The sequence below is a fragment of the Lepus europaeus genome, chromosome 5 (genome assembly GCF_033115175.1).
Source record: "Lepus europaeus isolate LE1 chromosome 5, mLepTim1.pri, whole genome shotgun sequence".
Classification (NCBI taxonomy): Eukaryota; Metazoa; Chordata; class Mammalia; order Lagomorpha; family Leporidae; genus Lepus; species Lepus europaeus.
In genome coordinates this window covers 11,937,441-11,957,045 of record NC_084831.1, presented here as the reverse complement: position 1 = coordinate 11,957,045, position 19,605 = coordinate 11,937,441, and the positions used below count along the sequence as shown (strand labels likewise).

The 19,605-nt window shown below is 66.2% G+C and overlaps 1 protein-coding gene across 4 annotated transcripts in view; it reads right to left on the bottom strand.

Annotated features, from left to right (window-relative positions):
- The window catches only part of ARHGEF10L (Rho guanine nucleotide exchange factor 10 like), a 130,031-nt gene that overhangs the window by 6,874 nt on the left and 103,552 nt on the right, over positions 1 to 19,605 (bottom strand). For all 4 annotated transcript variants that reach the window (XM_062190519.1, XM_062190518.1, XM_062190520.1 and 1 more), the window contains exons 24-25: positions 13,771 to 13,919; positions 936 to 1,110 (exon numbers count right to left, since the gene is read on the bottom strand). In XM_062190519.1, coding sequence (XP_062046503.1) covers positions 936 to 1,110; positions 13,771 to 13,919 — 324 coding nt within the window. The remainder of the gene's footprint in view (positions 1 to 935; positions 1,111 to 13,770; positions 13,920 to 19,605) is intronic.

Genomic DNA, 19,605 nt, shown 5'->3' with positions numbered 1-19,605 from the left:
CTGTAACACGGTGACAGCCCCCTCCTCACGGGGCTATGGTGAATGAGACCTTGTGCGTGGAACACGTGGCCCCTTGCTGTCACCTGGGTGACACCCACTGGCATGGGCCTGATTGTTTGGAACCACCAGAGGCACGCACACCAGGGCAGTCAGACCAGCCAGGAGGACTTGGGAGCCTGGGAGTTTCTGGGTACCCTAGTGAGAGGCAGGGACCAGGCCCTGGGGGAGGACGCGGGCCCCCATGCCTGCCCTTGGCCGGGGAAGCTCGGTCCAGCTCCACGGGTGCCCTGGGCAGGCTCCCCGCAGCTGGCACACAAATAGCTCCAGGCCGCGCCCACCACACAGGCCCTGGCGGCTGAACCCAGCCCTGCCAGGAGTGCTGGGCCAGGACCCAGCGGCTGCGTCCTCCACACCGGCAGGGGGGCCAGTCCACTGCCGGACACCAGCTGCAGCAGGGGAGCGAGGGGAGCTGGTAGCAGCCAGCTCCGGAGGTGAGAACTGACCAGAGGCAGGTGTCTGCCCTGGATCCCCACCCCCCACGCAGCTGCTGAGATTCGGGCAGCAGACGGTGAGTGGGGCAGGGGGCAGGGACTCCTGTCTGAGGCCTTCACCATAGCCCCACATGGCCCACGAGAACGGGGCTGGGAGGAAGCAGCAGCCGTAGGTGGTGCCCTCTGCCTCCAAACCAGCGACCAGCACCCCGGCGGGACGGCGCCTCTGTTGGAAAAGCCAAAGGAGGGGCCCCTCCCGGCGTCCCCACCTGCCCTGCACTGCCCTCTGCAGGGCATCGGAGGCGCAGCTGGGTTTTGGTGGAGCCACAGGACCTGGCTTGGTCTCTTTTTCTGGCAGCTCCCGACCTGGGGAGTCCCCTGGGCGCAGAGCCCACTCCCCGAGGGCCCAGCTGCCAGGCCGCAGGGCAGGCAGCGCCCCCTCACCTGGCAGCAGGAAGGTGGTCCTGGTGGCGATGTTGATTTCCTGCAGGTGCTCCAGCGTCTCGGTGTGGAAGAGGCGGATGGAGGAGCCGGAGGAGAAGGCCATCCAGACGCCGCTGCCCGCTCTCACCATGTGTGTCACGCTCACCGCCTCGTCCTGGTGCGCCTCGAAGCTTTGCTGCGGCACAGACAGGGCCGTCGGGGCTGGGCCGGGGCCTCCAGCGCAGCCCCCGCTCCCTGGTGCCAGCCGCGCTCACGCCAAGATCCCACAACGCGCGCTAACCCGGCCTCTGCCCGAACCTGAGCCGGATCTGGGCTGGCCCGGGGCGGTGCTGAGCGAGGAGCCCGGAAGGACACGCCCAGCCCCTGCGCTCATCACAGGCGGCAGGGCCAGGTGCAGGTGCCCACTGCAGGGGAGTGGACCGACCAGAGAGAGGACCGGACAGGAAGTAGCAAAGAAGACAGGCAAGGCCCCGGGGGAGGGAGGCAGGGGCGGGGCCAAAGCATCACTTTCCACGTCAGGGAGGCCACAGACGACAAACGTGGCGCCGCAGGAAGCAGTGGTGTCGATGAATCAGAGGCACGAGGAGAGTGCCGGGCGGCCCAAGACGGGGCCCTTCCCGGGCGCAGGCCAGGGCCAGGGACCGAGACAGGGCCGGGGACTGAGATGAGGAAAGGCCTTTGCGGACGAGCCACTCCGCATCGTGTTCTTCCCTCACGGGACAGGGGTGACTTCGATTTCAGCCAAACAGAAAGACTGGTTGAGGTTCGTGGGGTCAGGTTCCCCAGGTTCTGCTGCCACCCCTGCCACTCCTGCTCTCCACCCTCCAGGTCAGCCAAAGCCTGGGCCTGACCCGAGCTCGGGAGGCACCACGGAGCCACCCCCTCGCCCCGCGCCCTCGAGGTGACCTGACACAGCACGTGTCACCCACTGCTGCCCCCAACAGCTGAGGGCTCCAGGTCCACGAAGTCTCCCCAAGTACCCACGACCCAGCCACACTCTTCCCAACAGCATCGGCTGCTGTCCAGCCTGTGGACACCCACCCTGCTCTGTGGACACCCACCCTGCTCTGCGGACACCCACCCTGCTCCGTGGACACCCACCCCACTCCACAGACACCCACCCCACTCTGAGACACCCACCCTGCTCCGTGGACACCCACCCCACTCCACAGACACCCACCCCACTCTGAGACACCCACCCTGCTCCGTGGACACCCACCCCACTCTACGGACACCCACCCCACTCTGAGACACCCACCCTGCTCCGTGGACACCCACCCCACTCCACGGACACCCACCCCACTCTGAGACACCCACCCTGCTCCGTGGACACCCACCCCACTCTGAGACACCCACCCTGCTCCGTGGACACCCACCCCGCTCTGAGACACCCACCCTGCTCCGTGGACACCCACCCTGCTCTGCGGACACCCACCCTGCTCTGCGGACACCCACCCCACTCTGAGACACCCACCCTGCTCCGTGGACACCCACCCTGCTCCGTGGACACCCACCCCACTCCACGGACACCCACCCCGCTCCACGGACACCCACCCCACTCTGAGACACCCACCCCGCTCCGTGGACACCCACCCCACTCTGAGACACCCACCCTGCTCCGTGGACACCCACCGCACTCCGTGGACACCCACCCCACTCTACGGACACCCACCCCACTCTGAGACACCCACCCTGCTCCACGGACACCCACCACACTCCATGGCTCTTCTCGGCCATCTACCCCAGACTCTGAGCTTCAGGTCGTCTGGGAGCCCCCAGCATGGGCCAAAGAAGGATGGAAGGGCCACGAACTCCACCTGACACCCGTCTGTGACTCAGACAAACTCCAGCTCAGTGCACTACAGGTGGCCCCAGTGCCTGACCGTGGGGACAGGCAGGGAACTCCGCAGCATCCCGCACCCCCTCAAGGTTACGGCTGCAGACGCCGCTGGGTGAACACAGAACACGCGAGTGAAGTGCCGCAGCAGCAGGTGCAACACCCGCCCACCACCTCCAAAGCCACATCCCATATGGGAGACGCTGGGCAGGGGAGCCGAGCCCCGCGGGCCAAGGACTGCGCAGGGACGGGACCTGGCCTCGGTCCTGCCCAGGGATCTAGGATTTCTGTTTTTGCTATAAAGAATGTGTCTCAGGCGAAAGCCCAAGACTGCAGGAAGACGTGATGGACACTTCTGAAATGAGACCTGCTGCCAAGCCGCACGTACTCGGTGGCTTCACAGGCTGGGCCTCAGTTTCCCCACTGTAAGTGGAGGTTGTCATGAAGGTCATAGAGACCTGTGCTATGGTGAGGTTTTGTTTGCTTGCTTTAAGGTTTATTGCATTGAAAGGTAAAGTGTCCCAGATGGACAGAAAGGGGGAGAGAAAGGTGGAGAGAGAGGAGGGGAGAAAGGAGGGGAGAAAGAGGGGTCTTCTAGCCACTGGTTCACTCCCCAGATGGCCACAATGGCCAGGGCTGTGCCAGGCTGGGTCTCCCACATGGGTGCAGGGCCCAGGGACTGGGGCCTCCCCCACTGCTTTCCCAGGCACATTAGCAGGGAGCTGGGTCAGACACGGAGCAGCTGGGACTTGAATGGGCACTCTGGTCTGGGACTGGCAACACGGGCAGCAGCCAGACGCTGGCCTCAGGTGCGAGGTCTGAATGGGATTTGTCTCCGAGCTCACCCAGGAGCTCAGCGCCCGGGATCATGGGTTAACGAGGCTAAGATGGTGGAAACCTCAGTTAGAGACGGGACCTCTGGAGAGTGATAGGATGGGATGAGGTCATGGGGGCGGAGCCTGACAAGGAAGCAGGGAGAGACCCCAGAGACACAAACACGTGCACTCAGTCTCCCACCACGCGCCGCTCTGTGCCGCCTCGGGACTCTGCCATGAGACCGCCACCGCCACATGAGGCTCCGGGAACCGTGGGCCCGAATCAGCCTCTGGTCTGTCACTCCGGCTGCCTCGGCTGCTCCATCAGGGGACACCACCCGGGGACAGCAGGATCTCACTTGTTCAGCAGACAAACTGAGTCCCTGCCGTGTGCCTGGCAAGGGTCCACGTGACGTGGGCATACGACAGCTGCACTGGGGAGCCCGGGCGGGCCCCACCTCGACAAGGGGGAGGGGCAGCTGGCCAGACGCAGCCTCCTCGGGAGGGGACATGGAGATTCTTCCAGACAGAAAGGAGAGGAGACAGGAAACAAGGGCCATGCAGGGACCGGATCCTGAGTGTGGCTGGGGGAGGGGCCACGGAAGACACTTTGGGGAGGGTCCGGGGAGGTACCAGGGGGTCATGGCCAAGGCCAGTGCATGGGGAGGGGCCTGTGTAAGGGGGCGGCGACTACAGGACGGTTAGCAGCTGGCTAGCCTGGCGAGGCACGTGTGTGTTCCTGGTATTTTCCTTTCAGCTTTCCTGCAGTTTGGAATTTGTCAGAATAAGCAGCCGTGGGGTAAAGGGCAAAGTTACAGGAATTTTTAAAAGGTTGGTGGTGCAGGGAAGAGCCCGGGTGCGACTCGGCTCCAGCGCCTCTCTGTCAAGTGACCCTGTCTCCTGCTCCCCTGCCACGGGGTGGGGGTGGGGCTAGGAGGACTGAGCTCCCCAGGTGAGCTGGCTGCAGCCGGGCTGCTGGGAGCTGGGGGCCCCGTCCTGCCCCCACCCGGGGCACCCACCCAGCTGGAGGCTCCACGCCAGGCTTCAGGTGAGCGAGCCTGCTCCAAACAGTGCTGACACAGCCCAGCCTCCACTCGTACAATATTTATGTGCCCCCGGGTGGCGCTTCTGTGCACGGCTTCCGTAAATTCCCAGGGCAAGCAGCTCAGCACACAAAGTCACTAGAGCCGAGAGGAGGCCAAGGAGCCGGCAGCAGCGCTGGGCCAGGGTGCTGGGGGCGCTCGCAGGGCTCCGGGAGTTCCTCCCGGCACCTGCCCTGTGCCAGGCTTTCCCACGCCCCGCCGGGCACCTCACCTGCACAGAGCCTCTGGGAAAGGCGGGAACAGGCCGGGAAGGGGGACTCGAGGAGTGCAGGTGGCCCGGCTGAGCAGGGGCAGAGCGGGCGGAGCCTCAGCCGTGTGACCCGGGCTCATGTGCTCTCCTGCGGGGGTCTGGGGCCCAGCAGCCTGAGAGCGGGACGGGGCTCTTGCCCCCCACACACAGGCCCGGGGTCACCCCCGAGCTCCACCTGGCTCCTCACCAACTCCACCACCCTGCTGCCACCGAGGAAGCAGCTGGAGAGGCAGACCCCCGTCCGCAGGGCAGCACGTGGCTCAGGACTTGTCCCAGTGTGCCCGGTCCTGACCACGCGTGGCGCTGGGTCCCAAACCCCAGGACATCCCTCGGTCCTCGGTGACCGTGGCCCACTGGTCACTCCACCTGGACACCAACGCCCACACTGCCTCCGAGCCACAGACGGACAGACACCTCTCTGTGGCTCTGTGCGATGCCCCCACACGCCTGCCTTCAGAGTCTGGCCAGGTCAAGGCCAAGGGGATCGTGGCTGCGGGTCTCCCAGGCTCAGTCTGCTCCTCTGTGAAGCGGGAGTGAGGCTGCTCCTGTCTAACAGGACGCCAGGGGCTCCGAGCTCCAGGCCTCCCACATGGTGGCTGGGGCCCGAGCCAGCGCCTGCCGCCTCCCAGGGCACACGGTAGCAGGAAGCTGGGCTGGAACCAGGCCCTCCCCTAAGGGACGCGGACGACCCAAGGGGCGACTTAGTGACCACGCGCAATGCCCTTAAATGAACGCCACCAGAGCAGCTGCCGCAGGGGGAGCGGAACCCGCAAAGCCTGGAGGTGCAGCCCCTAAATTCTCCCCGCTGGTCGTCTTTAATTTCCTTTTGTTTTCTAAAGTTAGGAGAGCCGGCTAGCGTTTCCCCTCCAGCACGGACGCCCGAGCAGGGAGGGCCGGGCTGCCGGCCACCTGGGGCCACCCAGCGCCGTGACCCTGAGCCTCACTCTCGGCGGCTGCTCCAGGCTTGCGCTGCTTGAGAGCCAGGACTGAGCCAGGCTGCCTGGTGCCTGCTAACACCTGGCCGCCACGGGGGCCCAGTGAAGACCTGGAGGTTACAGAGGGGGACAGGTGTCCTCTCGCCCCGTGCCTGTCCAGCCGGTCCAGTCACCTCTCCTCTCCCTGCAGGCAGGAGGCAGGACGGAGCCCACAGCCTCTGGTCAGCCAAGCAGGCGAGGACGCGAGGCCCAGCAGGGCAGGGACCCTGCCCAGGTCCCTGGGACTCTGCTGAGTGGCGCTCCCGTGGCCCGAGATGATCACGTTTCTGTTCATTACTTGAGAGAAGCAACAAGGCCCCAGCCTGGCAGCCAGCTGTGGGTTCAGGTCCCGACCCCAGCACTTCCTGCCTCTGTTTCTTCCACCCTAAAATGGGAGAGTGACAAGGTTGTGGCAAAAATGACAGGAGTTGCTCCTTGCAAGGAAGAGCCTCCGGGGCCAGCCTCTGCCCGGCCTGTGAGGGGGGCAGGCCTGCGAGGGTGGAGGCCACTCCTGGGGCCCAGCTCTGGCCCCTGGGCTGGAGGGGCTTGGAAGGCAGAAGGGGCACAGGGCAGGCACCTGCTGAGGCAGGGACCAATTCAAGATGGACAGGGAGACAGGAGGTGAGACCCACAGGGAGAACACACACAACCCAGGCACTGGAGAGACAGACGCTCGCGACTGCTGGGAGAGATCTCCCCAAAACAGGAGAGACTGGAAGACAGTGGGCAGCCAGACTGAGGCCAAGAAAAGACCACGTGTGCAGTGTGTGAGGCAGCACACGTGTGGGGGTGTGGGGGCGCGGGGGTCACTTCTCTGAACACAGTCAGCATCCAGAAAGCAAAGCCCCCAAGCAGGGCTTCGGCTGGGCCCCAGCACCCAGCAGGAGTTTAATAAATACAGCCCAGGGGAGTGACTTCCCGTTCCCCGCCGACTGCTGGCCCGTGCTCGCCCCTCCCCTTCATCAGGTCTCAATGGCTCACAGAGCAAACCTCGCGGGGCACGGTCCACGCCACGTGGCTGCACGAAAGCTGCTCAGAGCCCGGCCCAGGAGACAGCGAGGGCTCTGGGGACCACAGGAGACACACGCAGGGATCTGGGGACCACAGGAGACACACGCAGGGCTCTGGGGACCACAGGAGACACACGCAGGGATCTGGGGGCCACAGGAGACACACGCAGGGCTCTGGGGACCACAGGAGACACACGCAGGGATCTGGGGGCCACAGGAGACACACGCAGGGAACTGGTGGGAGGTGGGGAGTCCAAGCGACCAGTAAGAGTTCACCAAATGGGAAGAGGGGCGGGGCTTCCTGCTGAGTGGGCGCTGGGGGGCGCGGCGGGTTAGGCTGACACCTGGGACTCCGGCACCCGTCCGGGCCTAGCGGTTCCTGTCTGGCTCCTCTGTTTCCAATCCAGCTCCCTGCCAATGCGCCTGGGAACGTGGTAGAGGATGGCCAAAGTCCTTGGGTCCCTGCCGCCCACATGGGAGACCCGGATGGAGTTCCAGGCTCCTGGCTTCAGCGAGCACTTACTGCCCTCACGCCAATTTGCATACCATTACCCAAGAAGCCCTGCGCCCGGATTCCGCTTTTGCAAATTCCCACCCGTTTCATGTCATAAATAAGACAGGAGACAGAAAACTAATACAGCCCTGGGATGCATTATTCATGCCGTGTCACACTGCCGTGATAGATTTACAACAGCTAATACATGCAAACTGAGTTTGTGCACTAAATGTGAAAATTAAGGGTGTGGAGGGTGGGTACGCAAGGGGGAGGGCAGGGGAAAATCGAGGGGCTGCTGGTGTCCAGAAGTTTCTTCCCTGTCACACTTAGTGACAGTCCTGTATCAGAGGCCCATGTTAGGCGCCGGCCGGAGGCGCTGGAGTCGGCCACAGGGCAGGCCCCTTGGCGCTCCATGGTTACAATCAAGCCCTCCGCTAACTGCTCTGCACGGCCCCTGCCCACCTCCCTCCTCCCACCGAGGGAAACAGCACAGCCGAGGCCCTGGCCCTGCTGCCTCAGGGGCTGCCCCGCTGGCCTGAACAACTCATTTCTGAGCACCTGCTGGGTTCACAGCCACAGACGCCATGGCACAAGGGAAGCCATCCAGCTTCAGTCTGGTTAATCCTGGTCCGTCCCATACCTGGCCCCAGGACACCAGCTCAGGGCTGTGGCGTCAACTACAGCCACACTCACAGAGGGAGACCCCATGCACGGGGAGGAGTCAAGGTGCCCCCACGCTGTCAGGCTTCTCTGAGGATGGCGGAGCCAGGGTCTAATGGAAGAGGAGCTGCCCAGGTTAGCCCCCCCCCAACAACCAGTGGCAGCCGGGGCTGCACCTTTGCCCCCAGTTCCACGGACTCCAGACAGGGCCGAGAGCCTCATCCTCGGGGCCTGTGCTTCCGCAACCTCACCAGGGCTGAGCCCTGGGGGGAAGGGTTGCCATGGAAACACAGCAAGGCCTCTTTGGGCCATCAAGAGGTAAGACTGGGCCCTCCAGTGACACAGCTATCCCTCTGTTCCCCATCCCTGCCTGATCAGACAAGAGCCATGCCTAAGCCCTTCCCACCTTCTCCTGGTGTGGCCTCCCCTCTCCGCCTCCTGGAAGGCACAGTCCTCCTAGGACGCGGCCCCAGGCGGCCCCAGAGCACCCAAGCCTCCCTCCCTCAACCCAGAGAGCACTCGCTCCCGTGCCCCATGTGCGCCCTCCAGAGGCGGCTCCTCAGGGAAGGTGGAGGGTGCCCGGCCTGGGACGAGGCGGCAGGAGGTGACGGCAGGCCAGGGCCCGCTCACACGTGTGGCCCACCAGTGGTGAGAGCGACAGCCGTCTCAGAGCACCCGGTGCTGTGATGACAACAGACAGGCTGACGCAGTGAGGGCGGGGTGATGCGGCTGAAGGGGTTAAGTGGAGGCCTTAGAGACGGACAAGGAGCCGCACGCAACGGGAACAGCATTGCTGGCACAAGCCACGGGCAGAGGCCCGGGTCTGGTGGTGGATGGAGCACGTGCCTTCCGAGATCAGCTGGGGGCCAGAACGGCTGTGGCCTGCACGTCCACCTGCTCACCCATAAAATGGGCCCAGTTGATGGCTCCTGGCTCGTGAGCATCCCGTGGCACAGCCCAGCCGGGACTCTACCGCCCCTCCCCCCCATCCTCCCAGGGACCAGGGTGCCCCCCACACCCTGAGCACCGCCGCCGGGGAGCTCGCACCCTGAGTGCAGCGGGCCTCCTGCCAGCCTGCCCCCGCCAAGTTTCTCTAAATTAAGATGCAGCCATCTCCCGCGGCGGCTTCCCCCTCGAGCGATCGGTGCAAATGAACTCCAGACGACTGGATTAGGCTTTGAAGGTGGCGATGGGGATAATGAACACGGACGATGCGGTGTTGACACAGGCCCTGGTGAGCGACATTATTATTTAACAGCCTCGCTCTGCCTCCGCAGGGATCAAGGAGCCCAACAAGCAGTTGGTGAGCGTAAAAACGCACGACAGACCAGGCGCCAGCTCCGCGGGCAATGGGACGAGCAAGGTCAGGGCGCCCGACTGGGCGGGGCCGGCTGGACAGGGGCAGCGGGGGCCAAGCGGGCCTGGGGGGGCCAAGCAGGCCTGGGGGGGGGGCCAGTGCCAGGCCGGAGCCCCTCCTCCCAGGAGGACGTGGCACGCGCACAGACTGGACTCGGCTCCTCATGCCACTTCCCCCTCCTGCCACACCCAGGCTCTTCCTCCTCCACCCCTGCCTCCAGCCGGGGCTGGCACCCCCTTCTCCTCCCCTGAGTCCCCACCACACCTGTGCCTGTCCCCTCCCGGGCCTCACCATGCTGGGCCCAGGCTGACAGCCCTGGGTGTCTCTCCAGACAGGACCCTGACCCCCCACCACAGCACCTTACACTGGGGGCCCTGGGAACAGGAACCGCCCAGCAGCCCGTCCTCCTCCCACGGCACCACGACACGTGCCCTGTGCCCGCAGTGACCAAGACACAAAGGCTGTGCAGGTGAGAAAACCAGGCTGGTAAACAAACGGGGGCTCCCCAGAACAGAAGACGGAGCCTGGGCCTCCTGCACTCAAATCCCAGCTCTGCCTCTCCCTGGCTGTGTGATCTCGGTGGGGACTTACCCTCTCTGTGCCTGTTTCCTCCCCCTCTCCTCCTCTTGCAGGGTGCCTTGGGCGAAAAACGCGTTCACCCAGGCCTCCCTCCGTGAAGCACTGGGTACAGGCAGGCTATTATGACCTCCCAGGGAGGGAGGGGTTGGAAGAGGCCCCTTGGAACGGGCACAACGCCTGGATCAACCCGGAGGTCTTCACTGTGGGACCTGGGCACACTGGCCACAGCCTCAGCCGACGGCACGCGCGCGGGCCTCCAGGCCCAGAGCAGGGACCAGCTCTAGGTCTCCCAAAGCCCCCCAGGGCGCTGTCCAAGCTAGGGGAGGCCCTGTTCCACGTGGCTGTTCACAGTGGGCATCACAGCCAAGGCCCAGCCCTCCCTGCAGGTGCAGAGCCCAGGCGCGCACACGGCTCGGTGACCTGGAGCGAGTGAGCGACGGCAGCCCCGTGGCCGGCCGGCTCCTCCAGACCCCGCAGTGAGTGGCGGGCCCGGAGCGGGCTGGGCGGTCATTGGCGGCCAGACGGAGCCACTTCCAGCGCGGCTCCATTAAACACGCACGGCGCTCAGCTCCTTAGGAAGGGGAGCCTGCTGCTCACAGAAACTTCTCAACCTCTCTGGCTGCGGCCTGGGGCGCGGGGTCCCTGGCCACCGCCTCCCCCTCCCCGCACGTCCGCAGAGCAGGTGAAAGGCCATACTGACCCTCCCTCAAGAGCTGGTCCGGAACTAATCTTCAATCCTAGGAGCTGGAGCCCGGTGGCCGCTGGGGCTGCATGGGCGTGGCTGGTGAGGGGCAACCGCGAGGGAGGGCCAGGCAGGGGCACCAGGGCCCTGTGCGTCCCTCTGCCCGCCTGTGTGCCCCGCACCCCGGAGCCTTTCTTCCAGGGAACCGGGCAGGGGCTGCGAGGCGGGAGTGATGCCCCCCGCCCCCCACCTGAGTTTCCGGAGGTGGGCTCCCGGGAGGCAGTCCTTTTCCGGAACATCCCTCTCGCGCCCCACCCCCGGGGACTCTCCAGGTACTCATAGCATCCGATCCCTCAGGTGAAGGGACAGAGGCCCAGCAGGGCTCAGTGACCTGTCCCAGGTTGCACCGAGGGGCGGGGGCAGAGCTTCGGTCACCGGAGGTGGGCGTGGCCAGGGTAAGGGTGGGGGCGCGGCTGCCTTTGCCTCCCCTTCTCCCCACCTCAGACATCTCCAGGACGCCTGCTGGGAGCTGGGTGGGCCCTACTGCTCACACTCTCCCCAAGCGTCGGCAGCCTCTGCCGGCGGGTTCCCGGCCTGCGGACCCCTCCCCTGAAGCCCCTTCCCTGGAGTCCGCCCTCCAGGGCACCCCTGCCTCCCTTGTCTCCCAGCTGCCCCCCCCCACGCGCAGCCTGAGGACATCCGGACTCCCCTTCCCATCTGCTCTGTTCCCCTTCCGCCTGTCCACCTCCCCCACGGGCGCAGAGGCTGGGGGCTCCCAAGGGCAGGGCAGGGCCGGGTCTCCCGTCCCCGCCCCACGGACGCCCTGTCCTATGACTGCGGACTGAACGCCTCTGCTCCCCCACGCTGAGACGCCCTTGGGGAGGGGACCGCGGGGGTCGACCGAGCATCACCCTTCTGGTCAAATGACCTGAGACCCAGGCAGGTTGTGTCCCTGAGGCACCTGGGAAAGTGGCTCAGCCTCCCCCGCCCCACAACCTCGGAGGCTGAGGTGAGGCCCTGGGAGGCAAATGACAGGGCAGGGCTGGGGGTTTCCAGGAAGCCCCCCAAAGTGAACCAGGGCTACCCCTCCCAGGAGAAACGGGACTCAAACATTGAGACCCTGGGGTGACTCCCTGGCCCCTCCCCACAGCCCACCCCAACCAGCCTGGCCCAGCGGCACGAAGAGGTCACAGGTCTCCGGGAAGGCTCAGTCAGCCCCTGGAGGGGCAGCTCCAAGGGACCAGCCTGCAGGACACCATGGGGCCCGGCCCTCTTCTCCCCAGAGGACAATCCTAGCTCAAACCGCAGTGCTGCCTCCCACCCCTGCTGGGAGGGGCTTCGGCAACCCCCTCCCCACTGAGCAGACACCTCGTCTCGCTCCGGGGCAGCCACGTCCCGGGCCTACCCGACTGGTCCACGACACCCAGATGTGGGTGAAGGGGACGCTGGGTGTGTCTGGACGAGACTGGCGGACTGGGGACAGCAGAGGGCCCTCGCCGTGTGCGTGGCCTCATGCAAGCCGCTGAGGGCCTTCACAGAGCAGAGCGGCGGGAAGGGTGCACCTGTTCTCTCGCCTGCCTTCCTTGGGGCTGGGACGTGAGCGCTCTCCCCCGCCCAGGAACTGGACTGGGTCACGGGCTCTCGGGCTCTCGGGCTCTCGGGCTGCCTGCTTTCCCACTGGGCGCCTGCGGTTCTCGAGCTCCGTCCTCAGAAGGGATCACACTGTCAGGTCCCCTCCCTAACCCCAACAGTGGATTCTTCAGCTGGTGTGGGGGCTCAGCCTGGGGCAGTTCCACTCGGGGGGAGTCCTCACCTGAGCCGGGAGGTATGGGAGGCCGGTGGACTCAAGCACTTGCAACTTAGGATGGCTCCCATCGCAAGCCAAGAGCGCCTGCGCACCCCTCGGCAAGCGTGCGTGCGCACACACTGGGTCCCGTCTCTGCAGAACCGACTGACATGGCGGCGGGGTCCCTTCTTCCCTCGCGGGCAGCCTGGCAGCCGGGGAGCTGAACCGCACACAGGGCAGGGCACGGCTCCAAAGACGGAGCCTCCGTGCTCCGGCCAAACCAGGACAGCAAGCTGGCAGATGGACGGCCATAGCCCCCGGCCCGCTGCAGCTGCCTGTGCCTCGGTTTCCCCACTTGTCAGGGGAAGACCGTGTCCTGGGGACCCAGCCCTGAGCAGCTGTGCCCCGACGATCGCAGGACTGCCCCGGTGCTCCCGCCGGGCTCGTGTGCAGCTGCTTCATAGCCGCGTGGGCCAGGACCAACAGGAAGCACTCCTGGGGAGCCAGCCGGTGCCGACCCACGGCTACGCGCCGACCCATGGCCACGCACCAACCCACGGCCACATGCCAGGCTGCGCTCTGCACCTCCAAATGCATGACCCAGACACAGTGGTGACGGCAAAGGCCAGCGCACTGAGGCCCAGAGCCATGCCCAAGTCTCCCGAGAGGCGGCACCAGGGGAGGGGCTGTGGGCGGGCGGGGCACAGAGAGGCGGGTGAGTGGTGCCGTCAGCCAGGGGCACTCAGGCCCAGGCAGGGAGCAGCCTGCAGCGCCAGGCCCTCGTCCCAGGGCCGAGGCACGGGCAGTGCTCGCGAGGGGCAACGCAGGGCCCCGGCGGCCTCCACCTCCGTGCATCTGAAAGAACCCAGCCTCCAAGACGCCGCGTCCACACGGGCCGCTCCCGCAGAGCAGCGGAACCGCGTGCCTCCAAGTCTAGGGTGCCAGTCCCGGGACAGAGACCCCAGCCCGCGTGGTCAGGACCCGCCCCCTCCCAGCAGTACGGTAGGTCAGAGGTCAGAGCCCGGCAGGGAGCTGGGCCCCCTCGGCTTCCCCGCTGTCTGGCTCCAAGGTCCCCTCAGAACCCCCGATGGGAGGAGGAGGCGATGCGGTCCCGGCGCAGGCCCGCGGGCCAGCAGGCTGGGCTCCTGATAAAACCACGTCCCGGTGTGGCCCCCAGCACTGAGTCATGGCAACGCAGACAGCCCATAAGCACCCGGCGTGGGGCGCACGGGCCCCCGAGACACAGCCGGGAGCCCAGGCTGAGGGCCCGCGGATGGGGTCAGTACCTGGGTCTGCAGGCTGCTAGCGTCCAGGACGGTGACCCGGGCCCCACAGCTGGCCCACACAGCGTCCCCCAGGCTCAGCAAGGTGCGGATGGGCCCAGGGCCCACGGTCAGGCACGTGGGAGGGCTCTCCAGGTCCCACAGGGCGCCTCCTGCAGGCAGAGGATGGAGGCAGGTTAGCAGGGGTCCTGCTGGGCTCCACACACCCCTTCCACGTGGTGGCCGCTCCCCTCCGCCCCCAGCACCCGGCCACACTCGCCAACTCCTCCCTCCCCTCCCCTCCCCTCCCGTTCGCTCAGCTCTGTCCACACCTACTGCGGCCCAGGGAAACAGAGACAAAGCAGACACAGGCCCGCCTTCAAGGAAATTCCACTGGCAAAACAACCCACGGGCTCATCGAGCGACCGCACAAGGCGGCCGGCACAAGCGGGCATGCGCACAGGGGATCTTGCGATCTGCTGACACGGGAGGAGCCAATGCTGCACGGGGGGAAGTCCAGGGGGGCTTCTCAGGAGAGGCGACACCCACACTGGGCCCTGCCAAGGAGGCAGCGTGACATGGCAGGGAGTGCCCTGGAGGCAGAGTCGAGAAACGTGGGCTCTGGCCCTGGTTCTGCCGCCAACCCACCAAGGACCCTGAGAGCGTCCGTCCCCTTCTCAAGGCCTCAGTTTCCCCAGCTGCAAAGTGGGAGGCGCAAAGCCAACAAGACTGCCTGGGGGGGGGGGCGGCGACACTGCCGCTCTCCAGACTGAATCTTGACCTTGAACGACCTTCCTGCGGCTCCAGGCACTTCTGTCTGTGCTAAGCTCTCACCCCCCTGAGGCTGTGACATCACACAGAAGGACCAGGCCCACCTGACACCCACCCTCCAGGCACCCAGTGTGTGTTCAGTCGTGGGGTGGGGGCTGGGGAGGAAGCTGGGGCCTGGGCTGGGGCAGCCCACGGAGGGCCAGGCCACAGGGCCTGGGGTGTGGCGGCAGAGCCCCAGAGGGAGTGGTGGAGCCAGGGCGGGGGGACAGCTGTCACCAAAGCTGGAGAGGCCACCAGGGCAGATGGCGGAAGCTGCTGCTGCCTGACCTGGGTGTGGTGGGGAGCTGGGCCAGACGTGAGCCCCCCGCCTTGTCGCCGAGAGGCCGGGGCCCAGTTTTCCTCTCCTTGTGCCCTGCCCCCCCTGTACACACCAGGTCCCCTGGTGCCCTGTTTTGTTTTTGTTTTTGTTTTTTTGACAGGCAGAGTGGACAGTGAGAGAGAGAGAGACAGAAAGGTCTTCCTTTGCCGTTGGTTCACCCTCCAATGGCCACTGCGGCCAACGCACTATGCTGATCTGAAGCCAGGAGCCAGGTGCTTCTCCTGGTCTCCCATGCGGGTGTGGGGCCCAAAGGCCTGGGCCATCCTCCACTGCCCTCCTGGGCCACAACAGAGAGCTGGCCTGGAAGAGGGGCAACCGGGACAGAATCTGGCGCCCCAACCGGGACTAGAACCCAGGGTGCCAGCGCCGCAAGGCAGAGGATTAGCCTATTGAGCTGCGGCGCCAGCGATGCCCTGTTTAAAGTAGGCAGGCTCCCAGCTCAGCCAAGACCGGACAGCTGAGGGTCCACGCCCACCACGGGGACCCCTGGCCGTGGGAAGCAGGCTGGCCCAGGGCAGCCCTGCAGTCCTTGGTTGCATGACCATGGCCAGGGGACTCTCACCTCGCTGAACCTCAGCTTGCTGGTCTGTAAAATGGGCGTGATAAGCCACCTCCAGCTCTGGGAGGCCGCAGGGCGTCCATTAAGTCCCGCAGAATGTCCAGCCTGGGGCTGAGCCCGCAGGCGGGAGCCGCGACAGCTGCGGCCACGTGCCGCCCACGCCCTGCACCAGGGACCGGCTTTTGAGAATTTTTTCCTTAAGGTGCTGTCAGCGACACTGTTTTTGCTGCTTTATGTTTTTAAAAGATCTATTTATTTGAAAGGCAGAGTTACAGAGAGAAGGTGGGGAGAGAGAGAGAGAGAGAGAGAGAGAGAGAGAGAGAGAGAGTCTTCCATCTGCTGGTTCACTCCCCAAATGGTGAGCTGGGCCAGGACAAAGCCAGGATCCTGGAACTCCATCCCTGCCCTCCTACGTGGGTGCAGGGCCCCAGCACCTGGGCCATCTTCTGCCAGGCGCATTGGCAGGGAGCTGGATTGGAGGTGGAGCAGCCGGGACTCGAACCGGTGCCCATATGGGGTGCCAGCGCCACAGGCAGTGGCTTTACTGGCTACGCCACAGCACCGGCCCCGCTCCTGTTTTATGACCCAGGTCGCGGAGACCCGGGGAGTTTCCGAGACCATCCTGAGTCACTGAGCTCTCGAGGGGTCCGTGAGCGCTGGGTCCTCACCGGCTGCTGTCACTGGTGTCCAACCGCACAGAGGCGGCAGCTGGGAGCTCAGAACCTGCATGGGGCCACGCGAAGGGCGCCAGGCCGGGCAGGACTGGAACGCCTCCCTGGAGACTGGTGCTCGCCTCCTCGCCCCTGCTGCCTCGGCAGGTTCCTGAGGGCCCTGTAGCCAGGACTGGCTTCCAGGAGCACAGGGACCCTACCAGGACCCTACCAGGACCCAACAGCCGCAGAAACGCTGGCCTCCGAGTGCCCCCCAGTGGCCGGAGGTGAGCAGTGTTCGTGGCCAGAAGCTGGAGCTGGGTCTGGGAGTCTTCCCAGGGAAGAGGCAGACAGGGAGGTGGGGAGATGGGGTCACAGAGGATCCCACGGACGGCAACCCCTCCACTGCCGCGAGCTGGGAGTCTCCGGAATCCCCCACCAAGGCCTGAGGCCGGGACAGAAGATGAACCAGGAGAAACCTGAACGACGCCGGTGCCGTGAGAGCCGCGGGACTCGGGGCAGGTGGCCTTGATGAGGTCGGGGCCCTGGCCGAGAGGCTTCCCCTGCGGCCGGTGTCACGGCGCAGTGGGCTAAGCAGCCACCTGCAGCGCCGGCATCCCACGTGGAGCACCAGCGGCAGCCCAGCGACTCCACTTCTGAGCCAGCTCTCTGCTGTGGCCTGGGAGAGCAGTGGACAATGGCCCAAGTACTTGGCCCCTGCCACCAGTGTGCGAGACCCGAATGGAGCTCCTGGCTCCTGGCTTTGGCCTGCTACAGCCCTGATGGTGGCGGCCATTTGGGAAGTGAACCAGCAGCTGGAAGATTTCTGTCCGTGTCTGTCCGTGTCTGTCTCTCTCTCTGTTGCTCTTTCAAATACATAAATCAGTATTTAAGGGGGGAGTGAGGAAGAGGCTGCCTCTTGCTGGCCCTGGGTTTCCCCATGAGCACCGTGCAGGAGCAGACGTCTGTCCATGGTTCCTGCAGGCCCTCCGCGCTGCGCCGTGGCTCCGAGACCAGAAACGCAGCCACTGTGCGTCCTGCTGGGGGCTGGGGCCTCCCTGCCCAAGTCCACCCCCCTCCTCCAGGGGCTATGGTGGGCATGAACGTGCCAGGACACAGCTCACACACACAGCCCCGCCCCCATGTGACAGCCTGCTCAGGAGGCCACCACGGGTCCCCCTCCCGGGAGGCCAGCGGCCTGCTCCCCCCCGGGTACTCCACATAGGCCAGTGGCCCACTCCTCCTGGTCCCCCTGGAGGCCGACACAGAGGGAAAGTCGTCACCGAGGCAGGTAATGAGAGGAAGCAGTCACGGTGGCACCCCAGGATCAGCACACACAACCTCCACAAAACTCTAGACATGCCCATTTCCCAGGTGAGCAAATGGAGGCTCAGAGGCCCATGGAGCCGTCCCACGACAGGGCCTCGATCCCAGCCCATCCCCTCGTCCCTGATGCCGTCTGCCTCCTCAACAGGGTGACCCTGACCCACATCCTGCCCCCACCCAGGCCCTGGCAACGCAGCAGAGGGGGCAGGGGCAGGGGCAGGGGCGGGGACAGGACAGCACCCAGGTGGGGCCGCCTGGCTCAGGCGTATTTGCTGAGTGAGTGAATGAATGGATGCAAATAAGCAGAGACTCCCGCAGGCAGCAGACAGACGCCCTCGGCCGCGTGGCCCTGGCCGCAGCTTCCCTGTGTCGGCTGCAGGCTGGACTCGACCCCTCGGGCTCTGCAGTCCCAGGCTCCCCGGGGCCGATCAATGTGGGGACCACAGGCCGACCGTCGGGCGTTCCGCACGCAGGTTCTCAGGGCAGAGCCAGCTCCCCAAGTCGGCTCCAGTTCTGCTCGCCATGGCAGGCCAGGAGCCCAGCACAGGCCAGGAAGGCGGGTCTTACCTGGGCATGGCCCCCGCCAAACCCTGCAAACCCTTGCAGCCCCCGCACTCAGGCCAGCAGGGGGCACCAGAGCCTGGAGGCGGACCAGGGTCTGTGCGGAGCAGTGGGGTGGGGCGCGGACCCAGGAGGTGTCTGAAACCTCGGCAAATCCGGGACGGCAACACTGATGCCAGCCCCCGGCGGAAGCAGCCACACAGGGCCAGGGTGAAGGGTGACCAGGAGAACCCTCCCCCTCCCCCGCCCCGATCCTGTGTGATCCTGTGTGGCCTCTGAAGGACACCATGGGGAGAGGGGAAGGGGCCCCCGGTGGGAGGCCACAGCCAATGGGACAGCCAGGGAGTGGCTCCGGCCCCAGACCTGGTCGGGGTGCTCCGTGCCCCTCTCTGGGGTCCTCACTGCCTCAACCACTCTCCTGCCCCCCCACCTGCACCTGCTGTCCCTTCTCCCAAGCAGCTCCTCGCGTGTCTGGGCCCTGCTCCCTCCAGTCTGAGCTCCACGATCTCCCTGCTGGGGAGGCCTTCGCCAGCCCCCCCAGGCTCCCACGGGCACCCAGGCCTCTGCCCAGGCCCCCCCATGCGGCAGAGAACCTGAGGCTCCTTCTATCGTCCCCCGGGGGCAGGAGCCATGTTTTGTGCACCACCGTATGCACGGCGCATAGTAGTTTTGCACACCACTGTATGGACAGCGCACAGTGGGTGCTCAGTGCATGCTAGGGGACAGGTGTTTGAAGGCCTCCCTAGGCCGGGGGGACGTCTCGCCCTCCCCTCCAAGCCTGATCGCTCCAGCTCTGCTGGGATAAGACGAGGCCCCTCCCAGCCAGATGACGAGGGTGGGGGGCTCAGGGGTCCCCAGGGGCTCTCGGGTCCTGACACCCCTTGCTGGGTGGAACTGTGTCCCCAGACCCACACGCTGGGTCCGAACCCCCCGCCTCAGACTTGGCTGCCCTGGAAACCGGCCACTGTGGGTGTCATTAGTGAGGATGACGTCACCCTGGCGACCCCAGGCCCGAGTGACCGATGCCCTTCAGGTCGGGAAGTGGGGCCCCAAACAGCACAGAGGACAGCTGGGGACGATGGGAGACACTATCAGGAGCCCAGCGGTCACTTCCCAACCCAGAGCCCAAGCCGATGAGCGGGAACCAGGAGCAAGGGCCACAGGCAACCTGGCCGGGGCTGCGGGGGCCTGGGGTGTTGGGGGCGGGGGGCCTGGGGTGCTGGGGGCAGAGGCCTGGGGTGCTGGGGGTGGGGGCCTGGGGTACTGGGGGGCGGGGGCCTGGGGTGCTGGGGGGTGGGGGGCCTGTGGTGCTGGGGGGCGGGGGGCCTGGGGTGCTGGGGGCGGGGGCCTGGGGTACTGGGGGGCGGGGGCCTGGGGTGCTGGGGGGTGGGGGGCCTGCGGTGCTGGGGGGCGGGGGGCCTGGGGTGCTGGGGGCAGGGGCCTGGGGTGCTGGGGGCGGGGGCCTGGGGTGCTGGGGGGCGGGGGGCCTGGGGTGCTGGGGGCGGGGGCCTGGGGTGCTGGGGGGTGGGGGGCCTGCGGTGCTGGGCTGGGGGCCTGGGGTGCTGGGGGGCGGGGGCCTGGCGTGCTGGGGGGCGGGAGCCTGGGGTACTGGG